The following is a 13459-nucleotide window of genomic DNA, read 5'->3' on the forward strand; positions in this document are numbered from 1 at the left end:
AGAAGAAATGGATATGGGCCGGGCACGTAGCACGTCGGCAGGATAACCGGTGGTCATTAAGGGTAACTGACTGGATTCCAAGAGATGGCAAACGCGTGAGGGGGAGACGAAAAATTAGGTGGGTAGATGAGATTAAGAAGTTTGCAGGTATAACGTGGCAGCAGAAAGCACAGGACCGGGTTGATTGGCGGAACATGGGAGAGGCCTTTGCCCTGCAGTGGGCGTAGACAGGCTGATGATGATGATGATGATGATGATGATGAGGTATCTATGGCTTTCACATTAAAAAAATAAAAATGGGCATTCGAACCTGTGACTCTCTTGTACCAGTGTTTTCAGAGAATGAGGTGAATGTGAGTTTTAAGATATTGCCACGCACGCTATTTTTCTCTATTTTTATGCAACCGCGCTCCCTTACATGTGTAACTACTTCCATGTGAAAACCGCACCCGAATGACTGGGAAGCTTCTAGATTATTTTAGAATCTTCCAATAAGATTACGCGCAAAATGTTGAACATGAAAGTTTATTCCGGAACTTAGGCGGCCACCGGCGATAACGCTGAAATGCTCGATGGAATATGTATAAATGCAGACGAGCTTTACTGCTTGGTAGATTGCGACGACTGTTCTCGCCGCTATCAGTGTACACCGCGAATTTCTTGTACCCTGACTTTTCATTTTCCGTGCACGAGTTTGCCCACATATACAGTTCCGGATTTCCCAGTCTTGCTGCAACCTTCTTCACCGTCAAAACCACAAGGCAATATATAAGAAACAGCAACTTACGTTCGCTTACCACGCGTTTGTCGTGACGAAGATAGCTCATAAAGAACGCAACGAGTTCTCTCTGAGATACTGCCCGGCGGGAAATTAAGAAAATGCACGAAAAGCGGGGCTAGAAGCAAATACGCAAAAAATAAATTCACAATGAGTAGAAAACGTGGATAAGTATAGTGACTGACACTGCCTCGCGTGTGCGTTGTATAGAAGGGGATGCTTGGTTATAAAAGCTGCGCCTGTGGTTTCGCCGCATGTTTACGCTGTGCTGCATAGTGATCTAGATAACCGTCTCGCGTTTTGAAAGTTTGTTGACGTACTGACGATATATACAGAAGGGAATGTCCTAATTTGCTGCTTATTTAAAGACGCACGGTTATCTGGTGTCGGTGTAGCTTCGCTGTATAGCTGAGAAGAAAGGGTTTAGGTTATCTTTTCTTTCTAATGCTACCGGGAAAAAGAAAAAAAAATGCTGATAAAATTTTGGGCGCTCTACATTTCATTAGCGGGCCGCTTGAGGCAGGGCGTTGAGTTTCTTGGCTATATCGACAGTCTCTGATGCCAGGTTGGAGAGTATAGTGGGCAAAGCTAGTGGCGGCTAACCGGTGTCTAATGTTTGCTCTCACTGACCTATGTTGCTTACTGTCGGCTAGTGTTGCTTATTGCTCGCCAAATTTGGCCAACTCACGCGAGTGCGGACCTCCTGTCTGACCATAAGATGCGCTTTAAAACGTCACAGTGTAGTGACGTGTCTCGAAAGCCCATACCATGCACTCGGCGAGTAATCTTACGAATAGGCCTCCATGTACCTCTCATAGCTTGGCTCAGTCATAAAATAGGGCATAACCCGCTTCTCGCTGACTATTCTGCATGACATCGATTCCTATACTGCGTGAGAACTGTTGGGTTCTTCTGCCAATGGATTGTCTTGAACTCGCATACAGGCCTTTAAGAAAAATACTCTAGACTGGCCATCTTATTGACATATAACGCGTGCAAGGACATTGGTTAGTCTCGCAGCTGCAACGCGGGAAGATGGAAACGAAGAGCTTTATAATTAAAAAGCCTATGATTTGTTTTTGGCGGCTGCCGAAGAAGTACCATCTCTTGTGCCCCTGTTTTCAGAGAACGAAGTGAAGTTTGGATTTAAGATATCCAAGCAACACTAATCTATCTCAAGTTCGCCAGCGAGCGTCGGTCATCACGAAGATCGCTCCTAAACAAGACCAACGAGAAGTTCTCTGTGTGATTCCGCCCGGTGGGAAAGTTACAAATGCGTGAAAAGCGGGGCTGGAGGCAATATACAAAATCAATTCACACTGCGCATAATAATCGTATACCACTTACATCTGAAGCACGTTGATACCGAAAATATTGTGGGTCATCTTCAAATGGGGGACTCGCTGATGTGCTGCCAGTAAGAGCAATCATATAGACACAGATGGAGAGGGTGATCATATTTGTGAACCTGTGCAGTACAAACTGAAAGAGAACACCTATTTAAAGCTTAGTAAGGCCGCTCTTGAAACATGGCATTGCACAACGTGGTATGTTTTTTAAGCTATTCTTCCTGCGCGGACAGGTGTGCATGTGCAACCGGTGTGCGACAATAGAGCACGTTAGAATTGCTTCCTTAACAAAAACAAACAGGAACGTTTGTTCTTCTGAATGTAAGAAAGATAGTTAGCAGCGCTTACGCACTATGTCGAAAGTAGCATAGAAAACATATGAATTGTTACGATCGTTTCATGTCACTTTTGTGTTTTTGGTAAAAGAGTGTATGCAGGCTTGATGCAGATCTTGTTTTGCATTAAAATAAGTGTTGAAATCCGCGCAGAATCTATTTGGGGCGATGTCTAAGAGATACGTAAACGTAATTCTTTACTGTAGAAAAGTGTACACGCTGGGCGTTCCTGGAACCTAGTTTTCGGCATGCCGTCTTTCAACTTCACTGCTCAGAACAGCCTAACAAAAGGCCCATCCCGTGATGGGCCTTTCAAAACAAAAACGCTTGTTTGACATTAACTTTCCGCAATTTCGAAATTTTCCGTAAATGGCAATGTGTTAGGTCAACGATACACGTTGACTTACAGAGGGCTTTTATTTTACCGTTAGGTAATATGTCAACAAAGTCTTCACAGGATCTGTTCTCCTTATACTTCTTTTTTTTTAATTGTTGGTAGAAAGCATTCGAACGTTTGCGATATATTCACATCCTGCAAGTGTGGGTGCGCAGCCCAGTTGTTAGGACAGTCGCCTTAAAACACTTGCCGCAGTTTTAACGCGACAGCGTTAAAGAGCTCGTGTCCCAGAAATTTCGGTGTCGGCGTCAGCGTCGTTGGTAGCGAGCAAAAAATCGGCGTTGTCCGTGAACGAAAATTTGAAATAGATGCAAAATAAATAAATAATAAAAGACTCATCAATCCGACTGAGAGCCCAACCCAGGCCTTCTGGCTGGCAAGCAGGCGTTCCATAACAGAGCTACGCCAGTGTTTGAAACTGCTTCTTAAGCAAACAATATAAGCATGTCATGTAGTGGGAGGAGTCTACTTAACGCATGTAATATTGCAAAAGGAAGAATTATGGCCTGCACTTGCATTAGGTATTCTAGGAGAGCAGAAGTGGTGAAAGGCGGGCTAGTTGGTATGATAAACGTGCTGATAAGCGTTTAGCAATGTGACATTTGGTGCACGAATTTCGTCTCTTCAGCATCATCAGGGAAGGTGTCGCCGCAATCTACATGCCCTGAAAGGAATACATTGCCTGTGGAGTAGTGCCCGCGGCCATAGGTGTGCGCACAGGGGAGGCAGGGGGGCGGCCAACCCCCCTAATCTCCTAAGAGGGGGGGGGGGGCGCAAAATCTGCCGTATACATTGACTTAGTAGGGTGGGGGGCGCTGCGATCAACCTTTGCCACTCCCCCCCCCCCTGATGAGGAACCCTGCGCACGCCTATGCCCGCGGCTGAAGCCGTACTCAAAGGCTGGCGGCATGAACTACTGGTATACGAAAAGACACCCACGGGGGGCTTGCCTCGCGGAGAATTAATAGACGGACTACGATAATATTAAAGCGAAAGTCTTATATGCCTCATCAACGCGAAAAGTGACCGTTGGCGTTAGCGGCGCGCACCTCAACGCAACTGTTGCCAAAAATCATCATGTCATGACTTCACCCTCTGATGTCATCATCACTAGCAGGTCACCCAAATTTGTGGCGTCATCATGATGTCATTGCAACGCCACTATGATGTCACATCACATGACGTAACATGATGACGTCATCACATGACATCATCGCTTGGTCAAAGGTGGGCCGATCCAAAGCTTTCAATGCCTCCGATTCCGGAGGCAGTGCAAAACAACGTGGTGCGGAAAGCCTTCGGGTGGGGGTGGGTGGTGGCGGGCTAACACAACTTACTGGAAAGAAAAAAGAAGATGGATTTCGGCTTCCAGTCCACTTACGCAAATGCATAAGGGAGCATGTGACATTTCTTTTTCTTCCTAAGTGCTATGTGCCTCTCACGATTTCCACCCACACATTCCGAAACGAGAGGAGATCACTATATTGTCTGTACCCATGGCTGTGGGCCAGTCTGACGAGTACCGGGTCGGCTGCTTGCCAGCGCTATGTCGGTCGTATATGCCTGTGCTGCGGGCTTGGGAGCGACTGGTTTCGAGGTACGGGTAAACCGCGCTACAACGAGACAAAGAAAGAAGGACAGGACCAAGCGCTGCTGCTCCTGGACAGGACAGCGCTTCGTCCTGTCCCTTCTTTTGTCCCGTTGTAGCGCTGGTTACCCGTAGTTCAGTATGTACCAACAAGCTCGCATTAACACTCTGCCCTGGTTTCAAGGCTGTGCATTGTCCGGTACCCTAGCAAAAATGCCAATAGAATTTTCTATTGGTCTTATAGAAAAATCTTATTTGTTGTATAAGTGCTCTATTGGAGCTTTATAGGACCTATTAGAATTCTATTGTCACCAATAGAGACCAATTGACGACATCTATTTGTCACCGAAAGGACCATACATTTTTGTTGGTGCCTATAGCTGGTAGCTATTGTCACTTATAGAACCAATTGACACGTATTGGCCACCAATAGGGTTTAATAGGAGACATCTATTTGTCACCAATGGAACCAATAGGTATACGTTAGTACCAATAGGCGGCAGCTATTTGTCACTTATAGAACCAGTAGGCACCAATAGGCTTTAATAGGCGACGTCTATTTGTCACCTATAGAACCAATAAATAGCAGCTATTGTCATTTTATAGAAGTAGCAGGTGTGAATTGCCACCAAAGTCACAGGGTTATGCATGGTATTAAAAGGCCACCTATATGTATTTAATTCACTTACAGGGTCATGCAGTAGCGAATTCAGCCAAAAGGCAGTTTTTGATTTGTTCAGTATTTGATCAAAGTGGCAGCTGTTTTACATAACAGTGTTCCAAAATATCGCAGCCATATTTTTCATAAATCTCGCCAAAATAATTACACAGACGCCGTAGCCAGGGGGGGGGCGCCCCCCCCTCCCGAAATCTTTATGATACATGGTGTTTTACCCGAAAATAAATATTGAAAATAGGCGTTTTTCTCAAATAGTCAAGGCTTTCAGCAAGTGCCCCCCTCCCCCCCCCCCCTCCCCCGAAAAAATTCCTGGCCACGGGCCTGCACAGACGCCTGTATATTTGTGCAATTTCATTCTGTACTCAAGGTTAGGCTATGCATTATATTTGTGGGATAAACCCGCAAAAAGACAGGTTTACAGAAAGAGAAAGTTATCATAGTTGAAAAGGGAACGCCACAGTAGGTAATGTTTAACTGGGTACTTAATGTTCTTCTAAAGGCAGCAATTTGTACTCTGCTATCTTTGCATGGTGCAAACGGGGTGGGAAAATAAGCTGCTAATAAAATAAGCGAAGTCAGCATGTAAGGTAGAAGTCGTCACTTCCTGCTTGAATGTGTGCACATAATGTATACATCGTTCTTTTCAGTCGGTGGGCTATTGCGATTCTTCGACAGCACGCTATGGAAACAAGCGCGAACAGTACGGCATCTACCAGCTCCGCTGGTCGCATTACTTTTCGAAACAGTTGTAGCCTGGCTGGTAATAAGACAAGTTATCCATGATACATTCACGAGACTAGCGTCTTTTTATTGTCGCCAAGCTAAGAGCGCGGAGAAGACAAATGCGAACAGCGCTGTTCGCGTTTTTTTCGTCGCCTTTGTAAGTAGTAGGTGGTAGGTTGCAAGTGCAAGCTCGCTCGAGCGCTTGCACTTCTTACGACGGTGAACATCGCGTTCGCTGCCGAAGGTTACTGTACCTGCGGGGTCACCCTTAATGCACATCAAATAAAAACGAGAAAAATCTGAAGTTCGGAACATGCGGAAACACGATAACGATAGCAAAATCGCAAAATCACGAGCAACCAACCAAAGTGATACAGGCTTGCCAAAAGAGCTCATTTAAGATAATAGCTGTCGCGTGAGGGCGCTGTATGTCTTCTATTTTATTTTTATTTTTGCAGTTGAAATTTCGGTTCGCTACGCTTTCCATAACCTTCCTTCCAATGTGTCAGCAGCTGAATATTTTCGAGGGGTTGGAAATAGAGCAAAATATTGCAATACAGTAGCAAAAAATAAAATCTTGTTTTTGTGGTATGGCCACGGCACGAGCGCCAGCCAGCAAGCGAGCCGACTACAGCCAACCACAGCCGCAGCGGATGTTTTCGGTTCGGCCGAGTGTGTCTGGCCGAGTCACGACTCGAGTGTGTGGTGCGGCTGGTGCGGCATGTTCGTGGTCGAAGTCAGGCTTAGAAATGTTGTATGCTTGTGTCTATTGAAGGTTGCACGAAAACGCACGTGTGTAATCGCGACGACAATGCAAGGTCGGCCATGAGCGTCAAAAAAGTTAAACGTTTCAGCGCTAAAAGCGTCTCGGACTTGCAACAGCAGTAAGTGGTACCGTGTGTGCTGACAGGATGCTGCTCGCAAAGGTGGTTGCTTCGGTGCGCATACCCTGCCGATGTTCGGTAAGTGAACTGTTTTTTATATATTTGCTAGTCAGTAAAAGTTGCTCTTGCTGTGCTACTAATTCGCGCATCTGCCCACCGGACAGCGAGGACAAGAGCGATAAATCAGTGTTCACTTACGCTTCTTTGCAGATGTACTGAAATAATACCTCTAGCCACGTAAAATGATTTTGTCGCTGCATGTGCCTAGCTCTCACAGCCCTAGCATTGTAACTGGTATGAAATAAGTCTGAGAACTTGGCGTAGTTTTTTTAAAAAAAAGTTAGCCCCTTCGTTTGTTCTAGTTTTTCCGCTCCACAGTACAATAGTTTTGAACATCGTGTGGGCTGTTCGCATATACAGACGCTGGCATAGACGCACGTTATCGACTTGCGCATTGTTTTCACGATAAAGAGACTAAAATACGTAATCATGCCTTCGTTCACCCTCAATAATACACTTATGGGAGAGGGAAGAAGTTTATTCGCAATAAAAATCCTGTGTGGTCCCATCATCAATTACTAGTCATGCTCACTGAACCCCATTCTATGAAACACATGGTTGCAGTAGAGAGGCACTATATTTAATGAAGATTTCTGTGGGAAGTCCCGAAGTTCACACGCTGCGATCGGTTTGGTGCTAGGGCTGTTTGGCCTTTCCCACTAGTGTCCGAAGTCCACACACGTGACTGCGGTTATGCTTCTGGGACACAAGCATAATCTAATCTGCTGTACGAATTTGACAAAAGATCCGTCCCTGTCATGTTAAGCTGTTACCTACATCCAGCTCACCGGAATTCCCCTTATGCCGATTCTACAGGTGTTTGTATCTGCATATATTTTTTTATTCTAATGCTTGTTTTCTTTCAGTAGCACATCTAAATATTTTCTTTCTTACTTCCTGTATTTTATGTTTGTTTCTTTTTTTCAGGCACTACCTAGAGAAGCGGTGCTGTGGCATATATTCGACAAGGAAGCACAGCATGCCTGGAAAGCTTGTTGCGGGGAAGATCGCCGATTTGATGACGTTCTCCTGTAATAATGATAAATATAGCACATGCATCCGTTCAAATAGAATTTGTTCATTTTATACAGGCGCTGCTATGTTGCAGTCCTCAAATGGCCATTATTTGATATGCCAAAATTACGAGTTCCCGGCAGAGAAATAGGCCAGTAGATTTCCAATACACAAATACAGTACTAATAGGCAAATAGAATGCCAATAGACAAATATACTACGAGTACGCCAATAGACAAACACAATAGACAAATAGAGTGCCAATAGACAATACACCAATAACCCAATAAAGGTCGAATAGACCAGCACGCCACCTATAGACCCATATGATACCAATAGACCAATATGTTCAATAATCCGATAGGCTATTGGTTTTTCTATGGGTGATTTTTGCTAGGGTAGGCACAGGAACAACACGAGTGCGAGGCGAGGCAACACTCTCTGTCCTCGCAAAGCCTTTTCTTTTTTTCTTGTACTAGAATCTCGGGGGTTTCCATAGAACAAAAGCGCTTCCATGAATGTCTTCGTGCTGTGTATTAAGTGTTTTATTCTTTAGGTGTTCTTTACAACGTTTGTCCATGCGCACACTGAAACAGCATGTTGCATGAAAACTGCTCTGCGCAATGAATATCGTATTGTGCATTCCTCTCGGTTTTATAAGTCTGCGCCTATATGAAAGGCGAACTTTAAGTCTTTGCGAACACAATACAATTGGGCTTTTTAAAGCTGGCAATGTCGATCGGGGCCCCTGAAGATGCATTGCGCCAGCGCTACACAACAATAACGCAGGGCTTAAGTTTGGGATCTTTTGTTCCTATAACAATAGATTGTGATTTGAATAATAAATTTTTTCAGACGCGTTGTTGAATGCAACGATTACAATGATTCATTTTGTTGCTGTCAATGTGTCCTTTAACGCGATATTGTGAAAGTGCTCGTTTCACAGACATTCCGGTGTCGCCGTACGCGTTGTTGGTTGTGAATGACATATTAGCGTTGTCCGCGAGGGAAAAATCGAGATAGATGCAAATAAATAAATAATAAAAATTTTCAGTCGGAGTGAGAACCTAACCCAGTCCTTCTGGGTGGCAAGGAGCTACTCTACCAAGCTGTTTCGAAAAAAAAAAAAAACCTGTAGGAATGTCATGTAGTGGGTGGTGCAAATAGTGTTTGGTTTAAAGGTCCACCATTTGCAAAGCGCACAGGCATAATTAATCATCCTGATCAACAACAGCAGGATCAATGTTTTGAGCTGCGCATGCGCGCGTATTGCGCACCCTTGCGGACGCGAAGTGGGTAATTATTCAATTCATTCACCGAAGAATTATCTCGTAGTGGACACTTCGCAACTGTCCTTGCACTAGGGATTGCAGAATAGTTTGAAAGACATAAATTTAAGCGCACACACGTTCCTTTACTTGCGACATGGCTGAGGTGTCTACCGAAATCGGAAGTCAGGCTGGCGATTGAGATGGCGATGTCAACAAGAGCCTGTCACGCCATCGTGTTCTACTCTTGAAGCCGAAGCTCAAGCGTCGTGAAAGTTTTAATTAAGGCGCAGGAATGTGCACGACTCATTGCGATGGAAAAGACGCTATCAGAAGTAAGATCCGGTTTAATATAACTTTCATAACCGATTTCGCAATGCACGCGTATGTTTTTTCGCATATGTCCAAGAATACCTTCCATTACTGTTCCTTGCACCTGTCATTAATTACGCGTCTTACACGCGTATTACAAAACAATGTAATGTTGGTTTGCCATTGCTTCAGTAAAGGGGATATGCATAGGTTAATAATTGATATAGTGTTCGAAAACGCACTCCAAGATCAAACTTTTGTACCTTGATAATGCTCTCCTTAAATGAAAGAAAATGACTGAGCCATGTCAGGTTTACGAGTAAAGGGTTATATTTACCTTTGTAATAGTACATAATAACAATAATAATAATAATAATAATAATAATAATAATAATAATAATAATAATAATAATAATAATAATAATAATAATAATAATAATAATAATAATAAACGAGGGCTTAGTCCGGACCTGTCCCTGCGGTGTGCCTGATAATCATATCGTGCTTCTGGCACGTACAACTCCATACCTGTTTATTAATACCTGGTCGGCTACTTAAGGTTGGGGAGCCGATTACACAGTTACCATCGTTAACGCAGCGAGCCATACGAACCTCATGGCAAGTTTCAACACTGCGTCCATAGCGTCCGTAAGGGCGTTGCCTACGTAAGAACGCCGCGTTTCGCATAGAATGCATGCGTTGTAGTTCTTTGCAAGCGCTCTATGTTAAAAGCGTTGTGCTTGCGCCCTCTGCTCCATTAAGCACGCTACGTGCGTAATGCTAAAACTCGCTTATATTTACTGTTCCTACAATTCGCTTCTCTGACCGATGCCCGATGCGCTTCCTTGAACATGCCCTGGGCTAAAATTGTTTAATTAGTAAAACTTATACATGTGAAGCGGAGATAATACTATGTGGGGTTTAACGTCCCAAAACCACGATATGATTGTGAGAGACGCCGTAGTGGAGGGCTCCGGAAATTTCGACCACCTGTGGTTCTTTAACGTGCACCTAAATCTAAGTACACGGGCCTCGCACATTTTCGCCTCCATCGAAAATGCAGCCGCCGCGGCCGCGATTAGATCCCACGACCTTCGGGTCAGCAGTCGAGCGCCATAACCACTAGACCACCGTGGCGGGGCGTGAAGCTGAGAATCCGCGGAATTGACCACCGTGACTGATGCCTCATGTATTTTACGCGTTGTTGCAGCTTGTGCTAAAGTGGCTTGTCCTGGCCAGTTTGTTGGCGGTGTTGTGGCATGAGGGTTGCAATAGACCCAGACTTCATTTGGTAGCGTGGCTGAGTCTTCGGGTCGAGGAACGAGGAACTCATGCTTCGAAGTTCGAAAACAAGAACAAACAAGCTTAACGACGCTTTTTACAAACATATTTACATGTTGGGAAATTAAGATTAAAGAGTTCAACCACGAGTGACTGGTTGAGCCATTTTCCCAGGGCCCAGAGCTTCTTTATCTCACTCAGCACCGTCGTTTTAACTCATCAGGCCGGCCTTTCCTTCCTTACAGTAGCCAGTCACACACAAGATACCACCCACCAAGCCACCTGCCCATAACCCAGCACTGTCGCAGATGAGATGTCGCACCCGCCGATGTAGCAAAGTTCCAGCGGTCAATGGCGCTCACATAGGAGTAAGGCCGGGAAACGGGAGACCGGTAGAGTTCTTCCGCCTCTCCCCAGTAGGGCATTAAAGGGTGTACAGCGACCTGTTTGCTGTGGTCAAAGCAGACGAACTGGGTCAGCGCCGTAGCATCTCAAGGAACCCACAGGGGCCCATTACGAAGCTTCGGCGTCGCCCCACTGTTTCTCTGAGCGCGCACCCTCTCTTCCCTTCTTTGCGGGATGACCGCGATCGCTGACGGGCCTGTCTCCAGGAAGGATGTAGGTTTCTCGAGTCGCGTGGGAATTCACCGCCGGAGCACGCTCTCAGACGACGTGTCTCCAGTAGCAGTCATAACAGCGGTAACAAATATGCGGCGTGAAAACTAAGTCGAATGGATAAATCCACTGATGTTACTCAGACTAAGATCTGACAGAGTGTAAAACGCAAAGCAGAAAACGTTAAACATTCCACTCTACAAATAAGTTCAACAAGTAGCTTTTCACGTCAGGATTTTTTTTCTGTAGAAGATCGTCTTCTTGGTTTTATCTTTCTCAGAGGTATAGGAATATACTTGCATCCGCATTCAATAAGGTAGTGTGCAATCTTTTTTTTTTAATTAGGGTAACGCTCTGTCTTAGGCGTGGGGATCACGTCGGAGCTAATAAAAGGTAAACTGTTATTTTTTCTGAAGCCATCTAAAATATTGTCATTCTCTCCCATTACTAGTTATAGAAGTAGCTCTTACCGTTCAAAGAGGATGGTTCATAGATTCATCTTCTAATAACGCTTGTAGGTCTTCAGCCACTTCTTCTACGTCAATGCCATCGGTTCCCGAAGCAGTCTACTATCTAACAAACACGACGGTTTGTCACTGCACAGCCGGTCGCTTTCACAGGCTACGAATAAAGACATTTGTTCCACAAGCGCTTATACGTAAAAAAGGAAGACTTTGTACCGTGACTGCAACACATTCTTAGCATTTCCTTTTTTTTATTAAGTGTCCTCTTGTGATTTCTTCCCAGTAGCATCGCTGTTAAGGAGGGACTTGCTAAAGCAATATGGTTTGGGGTCTTTGTCATAATGTCTATTGTGCCGACCTCGCACAGCCAGAGAACTTACTATTAAATTTTTTCTTTGGATAATGTGCGTTTAGAGAGAGAGAGAAGAACAGGCAGAGTGTATTACATGTTGGTAGTAGCAGCAGCAAGGCTTGCAACAATGGTGTTGTTACCAGCAATTGCGTTTGTCTACTCGGCCTACCTGAGATGTCGCTTTTGTACTTTTTTTAGTAATCAGTGTTGAACAATGCAGCAGGGCGTTATATATTGGTGTGCGAACTTCAATAGGAGCTACAAATTCAGCTCCCTGGCTTGTGCTAAGTTTGCTGCATAGGTGCAGTGAACGGAAATAACAAAATACGCCGTTTTACTTAAAAACTGCTCAATTTTTATTCTGCGTCATTTGAAGCAGTGAGTAGAAAACGGTCTCCATAAATAAGAAGCACTCGATGAGTTCACTGGAAGTTGGAGTAGGTATCGAACGTGTCCAGAAAGCTGAGAGCCAGGTCGTAGCAGAAGGCGTATTGTTCCTGTAAAACACGAAAACAATTGGAGCACATTTATCCCATTATGTCTGCAATGCAATACACAACGTGATCAGGGTCTTTATTTATACGGCACAAAACAGCGTAGCATGTCCGCAACGTGACACAATGACACTACGAGTTAAAATGCCTGGCAGTAACGTGAAACTGCAGTGTCAGATATGAACCGCTATATCATGTCTGTGTTCACGCCCTGTGCATCGCAGCTGCAAAATCTTTTCACCATTCCAGCCATGAAACGCGCTGGGTTGGCGTTAACCTAGCAACTTTGACTTCAGCGCAAGCGCACTTAACGTAGACACAAATTTCACGCGAATGCTAATAACGAAGCCCCGGGAAAAAAGCAAGGCTCCTTGCGTGGTTTTTACTTCTTTGTCAGCACGTCAAAGGTACGTAAACTAGCAAATACAAAAAATATTTAAACAAACTTTCCAGCCACTGTACGTCGTATCGCGCTACTTTGGTGGTCCACTCAAATTAGTAGCACAGCCGAACTACATCTGTCAGAGTCGCTTTTGTGTTATTCGTCCAAGTCCTAGACGTATGACGCCGTGGGTTATTATCTACAGACAGCTGCGACTGTCATGGCGTTTTGTGCTTGTACGTCCCGTATGTCGTCCACGCGCCCATTACCCCGGGAAATGCAAAAATACAACGCCTAGTTTTTCGAATCTAATAATGTCAAACGCCGTTCTGCTTGTGTAACATGGCTTCGTCTTCAAGCAGGCGTGGTGACATAGCGAGGCGTATTTAATCACTGAAATCTCGCGGGGGTACATTCGTTTACATACGCATGGTGTAATGTCCCGACAATATATTCCCAATTTAGTAACCTTTTGACATATTTG

The 13459-nt window shown here is 44.7% G+C and overlaps 1 protein-coding gene across 1 annotated transcript in view; it reads right to left on the bottom strand.

The window, feature by feature from the left end:
• Positions 1 to 12454: 12454 nt before the first annotated feature.
• LOC119405297 (receptor-type tyrosine-protein phosphatase kappa) overlaps positions 12455 to 13459 on the bottom strand; it is a 227174-nt gene continuing 226169 nt past the window's right edge. The window contains exon 42 of the mRNA XM_049419250.1: positions 12455 to 12596. Within this exon, the coding sequence (XP_049275207.1) occupies positions 12522 to 12596 (75 nt within the window). The 3' untranslated portion in view covers positions 12455 to 12521. The remainder of the gene's footprint in view (positions 12597 to 13459) is intronic.

This window comes from Rhipicephalus sanguineus, chromosome 9, assembly GCF_013339695.2.
Source record: "Rhipicephalus sanguineus isolate Rsan-2018 chromosome 9, BIME_Rsan_1.4, whole genome shotgun sequence".
In the NCBI taxonomy this organism is placed as follows: domain Eukaryota; kingdom Metazoa; phylum Arthropoda; class Arachnida; order Ixodida; family Ixodidae; genus Rhipicephalus; species Rhipicephalus sanguineus.